The sequence below is a fragment of the Rhinichthys klamathensis genome, unplaced genomic scaffold (genome assembly GCF_029890125.1).
Source record: "Rhinichthys klamathensis goyatoka isolate OS25496 unplaced genomic scaffold, OSU_Roscu_1.1 h1tg000611l_1, whole genome shotgun sequence".
Classification (NCBI taxonomy): Eukaryota; Metazoa; Chordata; class Actinopteri; order Cypriniformes; family Leuciscidae; genus Rhinichthys; species Rhinichthys klamathensis.
Window position 1 is genome coordinate 416313 of NW_026607064.1, and position 16419 is coordinate 432731.

A 16419-nucleotide genomic window follows, 5' to 3' on the forward strand; every position below is an offset into this window, starting at 1 on the left:
TCATGCGATTCATTTTTGTCCAGCTTTGCAATTAACGCAGCAATGCATCCGTTCTTTCTGTCATCCTTTAGCTAGGATTATGATCACGCTCTTATTCACGCAAATGCTTTAGTGCGCGACAGTGACAATACGCACTGTCAGTGAATGTCCTCCTGACACACGACGCACAGAAAGACGCGCGCCAGTATCGAGTTCTCTTTCGCGCTTGAACGAACAATAACACACACACATTTAAGCCAAAATGTCCGTTTTGTCGAGTATCCTCACAAGAACCGTGCTAAATGAGTTAAATAAAATCTTAAATGGAAGTAAATAGTAGTGAGAATAAGATGCGTGAGATCCTGTCCGCAGCGGCAGATCTTAAAGTGACAGGAGCCATTAATTCTGTCTTTCAGTAAAGTTAACCTAAAGAACAGAGAAAATTACTCACTGCTCTTGACTAAAGAACGCTTGTAGCTTTGATAAGGATTAATCTATATTTCATTTATAATTTATGCAGTGCGGACTGTTTTATGACCATATTCAATTTCTGTATGGCACAGGTAAATATGACATGTATTATGGGTTTAAGAGAGGATTGTTTTAAGTTCACTTAAATTATGTTTTTATATTTTTGAAGCCTAATAAATGTTTAAAATTTGGGGGGAAATCATTTTCATCGAGACATCAGTAGCTATAATATTAGTAATACTGACATCAGTCTCTAAATCTATTCTTTTTTGTATGTTATATATGTCAAAATCTGTGTAAATAATAGAAAGGTCGCTGATTAACACTTGCAAATCAGTGTCGTGATGGGTTTTTTTAAAAATTCCGAAGGTAGTAAAAAAGGTATTAAAAAGTAGTAAATTTAACTTAAGGATTGCTGTATATACTAGAGGGCTGCATTGGGATTGACCCAACGCAAAGCTCGCGGGAGCGGGCGGTTTGAACTTTGCTGCGGGCGGGAATGGGCGGACAAATAAAACCCCTGCGGGATTGGGAGGTAGCCTAACGACATGATGGAGATGTCAATGATCTGGAAAAGAACCTTAAACGAGGTATTTACAGTACAAAACCTGAGCAAGGCAAGTCTGACATTTACTATTCATCTTCCTGATCAGTGCGTCAGAATACATGCAGGCCAGGGAAACGAAACCAACAACCCCATGAATCTCTTTAACAATAGCAGTACAAATACGAGTTTTTTTCCTGCAGGACGGGAGAAGACACAAAGTCAGTGCATCTCTATTATTGTGCGGGAATAAATTCTCCGAGTTTTGCGGGTGCGGGCGGGAGTGGACATACATATTGCGGGTGCGGGCGGGAGTGGACATACATATTGCGGGTGCGGGCGGGAGTGGACATACATATTGCGGGAGCGGACATACATATTGCGGGAGCGGACATACATATTGCGGGAGTGGACATACATATTGCGGGAGCGGACATACATATTGCGGGAGCGGACATACATATTGCGGGAGTGGACATACATATTGCGGGAGCGGACATACATATTGCGGGAGCGGACATACATATTGCGGGAGTGGACATACATATTGCGGGAGCGGACATACATATTGCGGGAGCGGACATACATATTGCGGGAGCGGACATACATATTGCGGGAGTGGACATACATATTGCGGGAGTGGACATACATATTGCGGGAGCGGGCGGGAGTGGACATACATATTGCGGGAGCGGACATACATATTGCGGGAGCGGACATACATATTGCGGGAGTGGACATACATATTGCGGGAGTGGACATACATATTGCGGGAGCGGACATACATATTGCGGGAGTGGACATACATATTGCGGGAGCGGACATACATATTGCGGGAGCGGACATACATATTGCGGGAGTGGACATACATATTGCGGGAGCGGACATACATATTGCGGGAGCGGACATACATATTGCGGGAGTGGACATACATATTGCGGGAGCGGACATACATATTGCGGGAGTGGACATACATATTGCGGGAGTGGACATACATATTGCGGGAGTGGACATACATATTGCGGGAGCGGACATACATATTGCGGGAGCGGACATACATATTGCGGGAGTGGACATACATATTGCGGGAGCGGACATACATATTGCGGGAGCGGACATACATATTGCGGGAGTGGACATACATATTGCGGGAGCGGACATACATATTGCGGGAGCGGACATACATATTGCGGGAGCGGACATACATATTGCGGGAGTGGACATACATATTGCGGGAGTGGACATACATATTGCGGGAGCGGGCGGGAGTGGACATACATATTGCGGGAGCGGACATACATATTGCGGGAGCGGACATACATATTGCGGGAGTGGACATACATATTGCGGGAGTGGACATACATATTGCGGGAGCGGGCGGGAGTGGACATACATATTGCGGGAGCGGACATACATATTGCGGGAGCGGACATACATATTGCGGGAGTGGACATACATATTGCGGGAGCGGACATACATATTGCGGGAGCGGACATACATATTGCGGGAGCGGACATACATATTGCGGGAGCGGACATACATATTGCGGGAGTGGACATACATATTGCGGGAGCGGACATACATATTGCGGGAGCGGACATACATATTGCGGGAGCGGACATACATATTGCGGGAGCGGACATACATATTGCGGGAGCGGACATACATATTGCGGGAGCGGGCGGGAGTGGACATACATATTGCGGGAGCGGGCGGGAGTGGACATACATATTGCGGGAGCGGGCGGGAGTGGACATACATATTGCGGGAGCGGGCGGGAGTGGACATACATATTGCGGGAGCGGGCGGGAGTGGACATACATATTGCGGGAGCGGGCGGGAGTGGACATACATATTGCGGGAGCGGGCGGGAGTGGACATACATATTGCGGGAGCGGACATACATATTGCGGGAGCGGGCGGGAGTGGACATACATATTGCGGGAGCGGACATACATATTGCGGGAGCGGGCGGGAGTGGACATACATATTGCGGGAGCAGACATACATATTGCGGGAGCGGACATACATATTGCGGGAGCGGGCGGGAGTGGACATACATATTGCGGGAGCGGACATACATATTGCGGGAGCGGGCGGGAGTGGACATACATATTGCGGGAGCGGACATACATATTGCGGGAGCGGGCGGGAGTGTAACACATACGTTGCGGGAGCGGGCGGGAGTGGACATACATATTGCGGGAGCGGACATGCATATTGCGGGAGCGGGCGGGAGTGTAACACATACGTTGCGGGTGCGGGCGGGAGTGGACATGCATATTGCGGGAGCGGGCGGGAGTGTAACACATACGTTGCGGGAGCGGGCGGGAGTGTAACACATACGTTGCGGGAGCGGGCGGGAGTGTAACACATACGTTGCGGGAGCGGGCGGGAGTGTAACACATACGTTGCGGGTGCGGGCGGGAGTGGACATGCATATTGCGGGAGCAGGCGGGAGTGTAACACATACGTTGCGGGTGCGGGCGGGAGTGGACATGCATATTGCGGGAGCGGGCGGGAGTGTAACACATACGTTGCGGGAGCGGGCGGTAATGGTCAAAAATTCGGCGGGCGCGGGCGGGAGCGGGATGAAGAAAACAGTCCGGCGCAGGACTCTAGTATATACCCTGTATATGTCTCAGGCTATAGGATTTGTATCACACATACATACACACACACTCACACACATTCACACTCACACACATGCATACACACTCACACACACATTCACTCACTCACACACATACGCACGCACACATTCACTCGCACACATAAGTTATACACACGCACATATTCACACATACTCTCGCTCACGCACTCAAACGCACACACACTCACTTTTGACGGAACCAGATCAGGAAAAAAAATTAAACATGCTAGTCTTTTAATGGTGATGTCATGATGCATCGCAGACGCGGCGTCGGTTGTCACCCACTGAGACACACTGTAGGATCTTGCGTCCGGACGCCCGTTGTCGTTTACGAATCCCCACGACACTCTACGTCAAACGGATCGTGCCAAATTTGGGCTAAAATGGTGTAATCTGAACCAGGCATAAGAGTCTTAGAGGTCTGCTACCCGACCCGACGGGTCCCCTTAGAACTCACGGGTTTCGGGTCGGGTTTGGGTTAATGTTTAATGAATAGCCTCGGGTTCGGGTTTGTAACTAAGAAAAACTATATAGGCTATATATATAAATATATATGTATTTATAGTTTGCGTGCCGTGTGCTTGCTGTATTGTGATCGTAAATAAGAGCACGCGAGAGAGAAGGTGCTCTGATTGCAGTGTTGTGACTGAAATAATGCGCGCGGGAGCACATGTGCAAAACAGTTTTGTAAAATGATAAAATAAAAATTATGTATATATCCTTTTACAAAACTGTTTTGCGCATGTGTTCCCGCGCGCAGTATTTCAGTCAGAACACCGCAATCAGAGGAGGGAGCTGATATAGCTCATCCGCTGTTCTCTTCCTTCATAACTCGTACGGAGAAGGATATATCTGTGTAAATAGTTGTGCATCTGCGCAAACTTTGTTTTGAAGTTTAATGTTTGAGTTCCAGAGGAATTTGTGACTGTTTCACCTGTTCACCCACATCAGTTTCGTAATTAGTAAGTCAGTGATTTTCGCATTTTTTTTGTTGTGTGCTGAGGGACGGTGCCTTAGTGAAACGGTGTTTGAACATGTTTAGTTATCATTGCAAGCAAAGCAATCAAAGTACAGCATATTGCAAAAAAAAAAAAGATTTACTGTGAGAAACGGACCTCGGGTTCGGGCTTAAAATATAACTGTAATGGTGAAATATAAATATATAACTTGAAAAAATATAACTTAAATGATTTCGGGTTCGGGCTTCAGTGTAAAGCCCGTGCGGAGCTCTAAAGAGTGTGTCTCGTCTTGCGCAGGTTTCTGCTGTTAGTGCCTTCGCTCAGACCCTGCGCAGATACACGTCTCTGAACCATCTGGCACAGGCAGCGCGTGCCGTCCTGCAAAACACCTCACAGATCAACCAGATGCTCAGCGACCTCAACCGCGTGGACTTCGCCAACGTGCAGGTACGTCACATGATCCACGACCTCCGCCCTTAAAGAGATCCATCAACCAAAAATGGGCCATTTACTCGCCCTCATGTCACTCGCCCCAGGAGGAGGGGCTTCATAGAGACAGGAAGTAAACAGAGCGTTACTGACAGACTGGGAAGAGAGGAGCCGCAACAATGGAGAATATGAGGAAAATAATCAACATTCAAGCAGGAAAAGTAAAAACAAACAAAATATGGCATCTTTAACCCCTTAACTGTCACTTGCTAGACGGTTGCTTTTTTTGTATCACATATTTTAATAATCATCATAAATTAGGTATTATTCGAAAGCTTACAAACTCAAAATTCATCCTGTGAAAACCATTTTGAAATTGGACATTGCGTTACCATGGAAAACAGTACTTTAAATTCTTTAAGCTGGCTCCTCCCCAAGTGGGCGTCGTCAGGTTTCATATTACAACATTTATTTTAACTACTTTCAGGGTTTCTGCAGGTTTCACAAAGTCAAATTTAAGACTTTTCAGACCTTTTTAAGACCATTATGAATTAAATTTAGACCTATATCACGACATAAAAAAAAAACGTACAAAGGAAACACAGAGTATCAAAATTACTTGCAAAGTAAATTAATTTATTCAAACTGAACAGTACTGAAGACAGCTTAGATGGATGCACAAAGCTGATTGGCTGTTGCATGTTGGTCTATTTTGTAGTCGTAATTAAAGTGAATTATATTTGGACTAGCGAAATAAGGAACTATAATACCACGCAAAACAAAACAAAAAAACATTCCAAAGCGCAGCGCTTAATTTTCTTAAATTAAGACCTGTTAAAAATTATTTAAGACTTAGAACACAATACTTCAGCAAATTTAAGACTTTTTAAGGCCTTAAATTGTGATTTTGAAATTTTAGACTTTAAGACCCTCGGAAACCCTGTACTTAATAATCGAAACCATTTTTTTTTTTTAAATCTTGACAAAACACATGTCGGTCTTGAGTCTCGAGGTTCCATATTGGGTGATAGAGGGGATATTTGGACAGAAACGTATTAATTAGTTATATAGAAATGTATTAAAATAATTCAATGTAATGTTGGTTACACCCGGTGGCTATTTTTGGTACAGCTTTAAGGAACTTTAATTTTTGTGATAATTTCAAATTTGGAACACAACTTGGTTAGATATATGGCTTTGACTTTATAGTATTGTTGATTTTTTTTTTTTTTTTACAGTACATTTGATTTACAGTAAATCTAAACTTTCATACTTTCATTTTTTGAAGTGCTTTCACTTCAGTCAATAATGTGCATGTAAATGTAGTGGTGAGCAGCTCCAGTGTTGTGATGTTGTGCCTGTGCTGGTGTGTGCAGGAGCAGGCCTCGTGGGTGTGCCAGTGTGAGGAGGGTGTAGTTCAGCGCCTCGAGCTGGACTTCAAGGCCACCCTTCAGCAGCAGAGCTCACTGGAGCAATGGGCTGCGTGGCTGGATAACGTGGTCACCGAAGTCCTCAAGCCGTTCGAGGACAAACCCTCCCTCCCCAAAGCGGCTCGCCAGTTCCTGCTCAAGTGGTCCTTCTACAGGCAAGACCGCTTCAATGCTTGCTTTAATCGTGTGCGTTGAATCCATAACTAGGGCTGGGTATCGACTCAGATCTTCCAACTCGATTTCGATTCTAAATTCGATTTTCGATTCGACTCAATGAATATAGATTTAATACAAACACAGGTACATTAAAACCCAAATCTATATTTCAAATGCATACAATGAATGGAAAGGATTTTGATGCAAGTCAGAAAAATTGGACAAGTCAGAATAGTTGCATGCCTCGATCAAACAGAATTAGGTTATTTTATGTTTAACCCTTTAGGCGCCAGAGGTTTTTTCCTAAAACGTTCGATTTTGACATCTTAATTTCAAAAGGCTATATCTTAAAAGTGATAAAAGATAGAGACTTTCTGTAAATTAGAGAAATATTAAGGATGACCAAAAGTTTATGTAGGGATTACATTTTCCCATCTAATTTGCATATTATGACGTCATATGGTGGTGGCAATCTTGGATTATAGAATTTTCATGAAAAGGCACATGTTTAAATGATAAAATGCAGCACTTCTTTCCCCCCAAAATGTCCCTGACCTTCTGTATGCTATATTGCACAATACTGAATGCTCAGGTATATAGTAAGTAGTAAACAAACTGTGTAAATCATTACTAATAAATGGTAGAAACAAACCGAATGCATGTAGTGGTTGGCCTTTTGCTGTAGAGATTTTCCATTTACTAAATACAGTAGGCACTCTGATTCCATGTATGGGGCACATATATTTTATTCATATGACATACAAACACAAGTAGACAAGACCTGTTTAGTTCAAAAGCTCACTCGCACAGATCATGAGTGAGATGACACGAGCAGCGCGGCCAGACCGAGTGTGCACAGCTCAGACTGCTGTCATTGTCATCGCGACTCCTCACCCCGCCTCCACGTCGCCTCCTAACTGTCCTATGAATACTTCGACCTCGTCTAACATACCCAGTGGCATTAGATAAAGTCTCCACCACAATACTGTCGCCGCGATTGCGGAGAGGCTCTGATAACATGGCTCACTCGCACACCAGCTCCGCTTTTGATCTCACTGATTCAATGCGCTCTAACTCGAACATTTTGTATAGAAACATGACGTTTTTTTGAGTCGGGGATGAAGTATGACATGTCTGCCATCCAGTGGAGGGGAGGTCGAATGAAATTGACACCCAATTTGACAAAATCGGCCGTTTTATTCAGTGCCGCGTCTTGTCGAGTAAACTCGACCGTGGCGCCTAGAGGGTTAAGATAAAACACACATAAAATCTCACAGCATTAGCAAAGTGCCGACAGAACTTTTAACTCTCCCGCTTTATCGGACTCTTACAGCTCTATGGTCATCAGAGATCTGACCCTTCGCAGCGCTGCAAGTTTCGGCTCTTTCCACTTGATCCGACTGCTGTACGACGAGTACATGTTCTACCTAGTGGAGCACCGAGTGGCCCAGGCCACGGGAGAGACGCCCATCGGGGTGATGGGAGAGGTGACGTGTGTTTAGCTCAGCACGAGCAGTACACACCTGTGGAGTCAGTCTTTCTCTCTAATCGCCATTTCTTTGTGCCGTTGCAGTTTCAGGACCTGAACACCATGTCCCCTGCCAACATCGACAAAGGTAAGCTAGCCAGAGCGCGGACTGCAAGCTGAGGCTCATTACAGCGTTACACAACTACAAGCCAGGCTAATGGCACTGTAGACCAGTAGGAGACGATTGCTGGATGCTGGATGCCCCATTACTGTAATAACACTTTTCTGTTGGTGTCCCTCCGTCATAAGACAGTTTCTGCTATATGAACGCCACTTCTTTTTTACATTTCATCATTTAGCGGACGCTTTTATCCAAAGCGACTGAAGAATACAAGCGGCTCATCTTAGAGTCAATAAACACGAGAAGTGCTAGAAATACAAAGTTACAAAAATCGTGCAAGCTAGAACAGAGAGGGATTAAGGAATAGTGGAAGCAGAGAAGTAGTCTGGGATTTGACTGTCAGGATAGGGATCCACATTAACGCTTGTCCAGGATAAGAGGATATTTTGAAGGGGCGAGTGAGAGATTTAACTTGCCCGATCGGTATCATGATTCAAACGTCAATAGAAAAAATAACTAGGGAATCACCAAAACGCGAATGATTCATTTAGTGTAAGTGGCGATTGATAGTGAATATTAATATAATATATAATGTACTGACGGTAACAAGGTTGTGTTGTTGAGGCTCTCACAGCCTCATGAGGAGAAATGGAAACAAACGAGAGCAGTTCACACACAGAAACTCAGTTCACAACACACTGCGGTAAACATTCAAAATGTGTTTTTGTATTTATAACACACGATACAGTCACACGACCAAGAGAGCTGAATACCAGCACGACTGAAAATGTGACACTGATTTCATACGACAGTTAATATTAAGTCACTTACATTTTAGACACAATATTGATAGTTTTTGTTTTATTTTAGCAGCAAAAAATAGTTCCAAACAAAGATCACAGCAGAACCAGAATGCGTCTGAATGATTCAGCGTTTTGAACGAATCGGTTGAGTCATGATTCAATGACTCATTCATAAACAACTGCCTCATTTCTGAACGAATCAGCCGTTTGAACGAATCGTTTGAATCGTTAAGACGGTCGCCTGCCGCTCCTACTGGCGGTTTAGTTTCGCGTTTAAAAGTATCATTCATTGTATATTCAAAAAAATATTTAAAACAACCTCATAACATTATTTCATTCAGTCGTAATTTTTTTGTGTAAATAATTTAGTGTTTTAGCCCTTCAGTGTCTTATTATTCTAATTAAATTTATTGATCAAATTTAAGATTTTAAAATTTAAGATAAAGCATATTTAATAAATAAATAAAAAGCTCTTTATAAAGGTAAACATATCATACATATTCAGATTTAAATATGGCAAAGCTGATGAGAAAATTTCTCATCAACACACACACAAAAGCACCTGGACAAGCACATTGTTTACCCGGGACATTACCCGAGCACATGACAAGGCTTCATTTCGAGTCCTGGAACTTTGAATGAAAAGCTTCTTGAAAATGATTTTGTGGCTCTGAATTAAAAAATGTCGTGCCTTTTAACTGAAAAGCCTCATTGTGATGTCCGCCAGATGATGTGAGCGAGATGGACAGCGATCTGGACGAGGACATCGAGGAGTCGGACGAGCCTCTAGCGAAGCGGGAGAAAGCGGAGACTGAGGTGATTCAGGTGCTTCAGGTCGGAGCCATGGAGGACGGCACCAGCGCTGTGGTGGGAGTCGTCAATCCCAGCATGCTCAGCGCTTTACCCCCGGCCGAACACATGCTCAGCTCCACCGGGACCAGCACCATCCGCCACGTGGGAAACACATACGCCTCGGTGTGAAAGCCTGTCCGTTTCCCTCTCATCCCATCTATCGCTATCAGTCCCATAGAGACGAGCGCATTTAGGCCACGCCCACACCGGGGAACGAACCAACTGCCTCTGTCGACTCTGTATTGAGTGAAGCTGCGTCCTCGTCACTTCTGACTTATAACAAAAAACAAAACAATGTCTGAAAGCTGCTGTGTGACAGGTGTACAGCAAACAAGCTAAAACAAAAACAGGAATAAGTGTTTATAAGCTGTCGACCCCAAAAACAAGCGTTTAAAGACACAAAAGTGTATAATGGCAATTAAGACGTGATATATTACTCTGAGAACTAATGAATTGGCGACAGGATAGCTTAGCTCACAGAAATATAATATATAAAACTGACATTTGGATATTTAACTAAATATCCAACAAACAAGTATTCATTACTTCAATGAGCTCATTATATCTCTTAAAATAGTACATTGTCTGAGTTATGGGTTTCAGAAATGTACATATACAAAGTTATAACACAGTTAGCTAAAAATGTATTAATTTAAACAGTCTCCTCTGATAGCAGATCACTGTACACTGTAATATGGACATTTCCAGTAAAGCTGCTTTGAAATGATGTGTGTTGTGAAAAGCGCTGTACAAATAAATGTGAATTGAATTGAATATTTGACTTAGCAGTGACTAAATGTGTCTGCACACGTCGTGTATTTCCAGAGCACACCGAGTGTCAGGATCCCAGTTTACCCATTCGCTCCAGCCATTATACACTTTTGTGTCTTTAAACGCTTGTTTTTGGGGTCGACAGCTTATAAACACTTATTCCTGTTTTTGTTTTAGCTTGTTTGCTGTACACCTGTCACACAGCAGCTTTCAGACATTGTTTTGTTTTTGTTATAAGTCAGAAGTGACGAGGACGCAGCGTCACACAATACAGAGTCAACGGAGGCGGTCGGTTCGTTCCCCGGTGTGGCTTTCAGATCATGACGGTGTCGCTCGGTCTCTCTCCACATCTGTGTCTGCGAGACATCATGGAGAAACGCGACACAAAGGTCCCATAAACTACTAAATCAATATAAGGATTTGACGAGATGCTGATTGTAACGTTTAAAGCCCTGATGTTCATAGAAAACGTTTCACTCTAGAACTCGAATCCAAGCCAGGGAAAGGTTAATTCTGGAAAATACCATTTGCCTACTACTAGTCAATATATTTATCACTTCTCTATTACTGTACTGGTCATTGTTTACAGTTTTCTGTGTAGAACATGTGATTGGCCAAACGTGTGCTGTTGGATTAGGGAGAGTCTCGCTGTATAACTGTGCTGCTATAATCCCAGCAGGCTTAGACAAGAGCTTGCCTTCTCACCGTCTTTACTTTGCAGTCTGAGTGTGTCCTATTGCCTTCTGTTCGTAGGTTTAGTGGTTGGGTAGCTTGAAGACGAGTGTTTGTCGTTGTACATAATATGCTGCATGTGCGAAGCGTGTCGTGGGTCTGGGTTTCTTTCTCGTACCGATTGGACCAAAAAACACAAGAGTGAGAGACAACCGGCTGTCCTTCGTTGCCTCTCGTTGCAGAGCGAATGTCAGGGATTTTATGTACCTCGGGTTCATCTCTAGTGCCTTAACCCAAAACAACAGCTTTTCATTTCGTCTGAACTGGTGAAGGTTTGCACTGAAAACCAGAGAATATTCATAGTCTAGCGTAGACATCTGCCACTGGATCATGTGATCGAGTCTCGGTCACGTTCAGGATCTGTCGCTCGATTATCGCTCCCTATCCGACGTCAAGGCCCGTGTGTGTGTGTGTGTGAATTTGGCCGAGGTGTGTGTGTTATGTGTGTATCTTGTCGCCCTACCTCACAAAAAACACGAAATGTGTTTCTTCTTTGTTGACCCGTCATTTTAATTTCACATCGGTTGCCCTCCAAAAAAAAAAAAAAAATTCACAAAAAGTCATTGTATCGTGGACCAAAAGTTGGTAAATATCTATATTGGTAATATAGAAGTATATGATGATGATGATGATGATGATAAAGAGTTTATACACTGGGTCTCATTGTTTTTAAAAACATTTACGTAAAATTGTGATGATTTTACAAAACTGCTTTTGTTTCATAAACGTCCCAGCTAACGAAAATATGTTCCAGGAACATTTCGCTAATGTTCATATTAAGTTATGAAAACGTTCTTTGAAAAAAATTCTTGGTTATACAAACGTTATGGTAACGTTACTTTTGAATGTTCTCTGAACATTAGACATTAAAAACAAAACAAAAAAAAACGTTTAAGATAAAACACTTCCGAGAACAGTGCAGAAATGTTTTTGTGGTACGGAGCAGAATAAACGTTTTATTGACGTTACTGGAAGAACGTTTGTCCATAACTTGTGTTCTGAGAACGTTAGCTGGGAGAACTATGATTTTATTAGTTTATGTTTTAATCTGCATGTATAGATGGGTGGAGTTTCTTTTGGTACTAGATCTGGAGTGTTTGAGTTCTGTTTGCTGTTGGATTACTGTGAACGAGGACGCTAGCCTGCTGTGATGGCGGAGGAAGTCCACCCGTCGGCTAAACCGCTCTACTATTATGGAAAACACTGGAAACTTTTTGTAGTTGGAAAAAGCGTTATTTTCTTGATTTTATTTTCAATGACTGACTGTGCGCGCGCTATTTCAAGTACGTTTTATGCATCTTTTTTATGGAAATGTCTTAATTTTAACGTGGTTGTAACGAGGATGAAGTTTTAAAAGTGAAAACCATCCAGATTCAGTCTGACGCGTCCGAGTTTCTGATAATCGTGGTTTATATTTACGTGTGCACCTTCTGAACCAGAACGAGCAGGTTTTCCACAGATTCTTTCCGATTGTTATGGTTTTGTTTTTGTACTTGATTTGCGTTTTCCGTTGTTCCGCTCGGTCTCCGTGCCTGGACGACAGACGGCTCTTCACTATTGGATAGTTTGCTAGATGTGTTGATCACTACTCAAAGTGCTTTCTTTGGTCTTGCATGCCTTTTCTTGAGCTGCTAGAATATCACCAATCCGCTTCTCCGTTTATTTGGACGACGTGCCAGAAAGTACAGAACAGTTCGATGCGTCGACTTCAAAACCACATGCCTGTTTCTACTCAAAGTTTGCCAAAACGCAGTGAAAGATTCATACTTTCCACGTCTTGCCTGTGCTTTTCTCTTTCTCTTTCTTTTGTTGACACTAAAATTGCAACCTTACTCTGGATATCAATGCAAGCTTTTCTAGGAAAAGAAACTTGCCCTTCTTCTGATATCGACATATCAAGCCCTGAGGAGCGTGAAGGCAGCTTCACTGACTAGAGACTTCAGTGCCTTTGATTTCACCAAGACCTCCAGAACCAGTACAAGCCAACGGAGCTCGTATCCCATCATGCCACACTCACCTGAGACACATATGCACACCCCAGTTTAAAGGCACCCAAACTTGATGACATGAACAGAACTATATTGGGACTCCACTGCACTATCATCGTCATCACGAGTTTTCTTTCTCTTGTGCGTAGAGTGACACGCTTGGTTTCTATGTGGTCTTATTTTTGGGGGGCTTTTAAGTGCCATTTGACTGTTTACGTAGTGAGTCGTGGCATTGCTGTAGCGCGTTCAAATGCAAGCACAAGCATCGTGGTACTCTGAGGGAAAACTCAGAACAAAGTCCTAGATGTAAATATTGAGATAAAAATGGAAGGATATTTATTTACAGTCCCTTACTTTTAATGACAGATATGTTTGAAAGTGTAAATTGTGATCCACCCTCACCTCCCCTTCTCTCTATTGTTTTATTTGGATGATGTACCTTACATATACAGTACATATGTATTTTTTTTCTTTTTTTGTGTGTGTTGTTCCAATTTACCTCTTAGTAAATTATATCCTCTGAAATTGGTAAAAGCTTACTAATAAGTGTAGAGTGATTTGTATTGTGTATTTTACATGAAGGATAACAAAAACTGGGGAACTTTTATATTTATAAAATGATATATTAACATTTAGTGTGTCAATATGAGGAAAATATAGGAATTATCCAAGACACATGTAGTTTGTTTTTTCTGAATATTTCAGACTTGAGCTCAGGCTAGCTTATTAGTGTTGTTTTCTTAAATTTGTGGCTTGTCTTTCAATTAATAAACCTTTTTCTTGTTGAAACAAGACCTGTTGTGTTCAATTGTCACGGGATTTACTCACCCGCCTCGTGTCTCGCCGAGACCTCAATGCCGTCGTGTTTTTCTGTGTAATACAAAAGGAGAAATGTTCAAAAAAAAAAAAAAAATGTAATTAAAGGCACAATATGTAAGTTTTTTTCGCCACAAGAGGGCGCAGTTTCCGACAATAACACAGGCGTAGGTTGATGACGCAGTGATGAGCTGCATGATGGGAATTGCAGATGGATCTAATAATGTTTATGGATGAGTGCAAACATTCATGTTTTTTAACATTACAGTGGTATGAAGCAGGTCGCGATTGCTAAAGAGACAGATATCATTTACATTTACATTTAGTCATTTAGCAGACGCTTTTATCCAAAGCGACTTACAACTGAGGACTAAACCAAGCGAGTCATCGTGAAGAGGCAAAAGCAACGCAAGAAGTGCTCAAAATACAAAGTTCAGCCATAGCTCGGAGTAGCATAAGGCAGGCAAGCGAGGATTTAGAGGAAAGGATCTTTTTTTTTTTTTTTTTTTTTTTTTAAGTTAAGTGCTCCCGGAAGAGATGAGTTTTCAGTTGTCTTTTGAATGTTGTCAGGGATTCTGCATTCCGGATGAGGGTGGGGAGATCATTTCACCAGCATGGAACCGTGAATGCGAATGTTCTGGAGAGTGATTTTGTGCCCCGCTGTGATGGTACCACGAGCCGTCGCTCATTGACCGATCGTAGGCTTCTGGTAGGGATGTAGACTTGTAGTAGTGAGTGGAAGTAGGAGGGAGCTGAACCTGTGGTCAATCTGTAAGCAAGCGTCAAAGCCTTGAACTTGATGCGAGCAGCGAGTGGTAGCCAGTGCAGAGAGATGAGCAGAGGAGTGACGTGGGCCCTTTTGGGCTCGTTGAAGACCAGACGAGCTGCAGCATTCTGGATCATTTGTAGAGGTTTAATTGCACATGCTGGAAGTCCAGCCAGAAGAGCATTGCAGTAATCAAGCCTAGAAATGACCAAGGCCTGGACGAGAAGTCGTGTTGCATGCTCAGTTAGGAAAGGCCTGATCTTCCTGATGTTGTGCATAGCAAACCTGCATGATCGAGCTGTCTTTGTAATGTGGTCTGTGAAGGTCAGCTGATCATCAAAGATTACTCCAAGATTTCTGACCGACCTTGATGGGGTGATTGAGGATGAATCTACCTGGATAGTGAGGTCGTGCTGAAGAGACGGATTGGCAGGGAGGACGAGAAGCTCAGTCTTTGCCAGGTTGAGCTGCAGGTGATGTTCCTTCATCCATGCCGAGATGTCCGCCAGACAGCTTGAGATCCGTACAGCTACTGTGGGATCATCTGGTTGAAATGAGAGGTAGAGCTGGGTGTCATCAGCATAGCAATGGTAAGAGAAACCATGTGCCTGTATGATGGGTCCCAGTGATGTGGTGTAAATGGAGAAGAGGAGCGGTCCGAGAACTGAACCCTGAGGAACGCCTGTGGTCAGTTGATGTGCTTTGGATACCTCACCTCTCCATGTGACCTTGAAAGACCTACCTGTGAGATAGGACTCAAACCAGTTGAGGGAGGTTCCAGTGATGCCCAGTGATGAGAGGGCGGACAAGAGGATCTGATGATTCACAGTGTCGAAGGCAGCAGACAGGTCCAGTAGAATGAGAACTGATGATTTGGAAGCAGCTTTTGCGATCCGCAGGGCTTCCGTGACTGACAGCAATGCAGTCTCAGTTGAATGTCCTTTCTTGAAGCCAGATTGGTTGACATCCAGCTGGTTGTTAAGAGACAGGAAGGATGATACTTGGTTAAAAGCAACTCGTTCAAGTGTTTTTGCAATGAATGGTAGGAGAGAGACAGGTCTGTAGTTCTCTAGAAGTGATGTGTTTAATGTTGATTTTTTAAGCAGAGGGGTTACCCGAGCCTGCTTAAATGCTGTAGGGAAAATGCCAGTGTGGAGGGATGAGTTGATAATGTGTGTGAGAGCTGGTAGAAGTGTGGGAGAGATGGCTTGTAGAAGGTGTGAGGGGATGGGGTCTAGAGGGCAGGTGGTAGGATGACTGGAGAGGAGAAGTTTAGATACTTCTTCCTCGGTTAGTGGAGTGAAGGAGGAGAGAAGGTTATTGGCTGTGGGAGAGGTTAGTCTGGGTTCCTGTGCTGAGAACTGACTGCTGATAGTGGTAGTTTTGTTAGTGAAGAAGTTAGCAAAGTCATCAGCAGTTAAAGAGGAGGTGGGTGGTGGTGGAGGTGGACAGAGGAGAGAATTGAATGTCTTGAACAGTGA

General features: G+C 43.4%; 1 protein-coding gene across 2 annotated transcripts in view; it reads left to right on the plus strand.

Moving 5' to 3' along the window:
- rfx3 (regulatory factor X, 3 (influences HLA class II expression)) overlaps positions 1-10078 on the plus strand; it is a 56443-nt gene extending 46365 nt beyond the window's left edge. Inside the window, exons 12-16 of one of the 2 annotated variants that reach the window (XM_056240750.1) lie at positions 4904-5053; positions 6412-6620; positions 7955-8108; positions 8195-8237; positions 9741-10078. In XM_056240750.1, the coding sequence (XP_056096725.1) occupies positions 4904-5053; positions 6412-6620; positions 7955-8108; positions 8195-8237; positions 9741-9994 (810 nt within the window). In that variant the 3' untranslated portion in view covers positions 9995-10078. The remainder of the gene's footprint in view (positions 1-4903; positions 5054-6411; positions 6621-7954; positions 8109-8194; positions 8238-9740) is intronic. The other variant, XM_056240749.1, reaches the window with a different exon arrangement.
- Positions 10079-16419: the final 6341 nt, after the last annotated feature.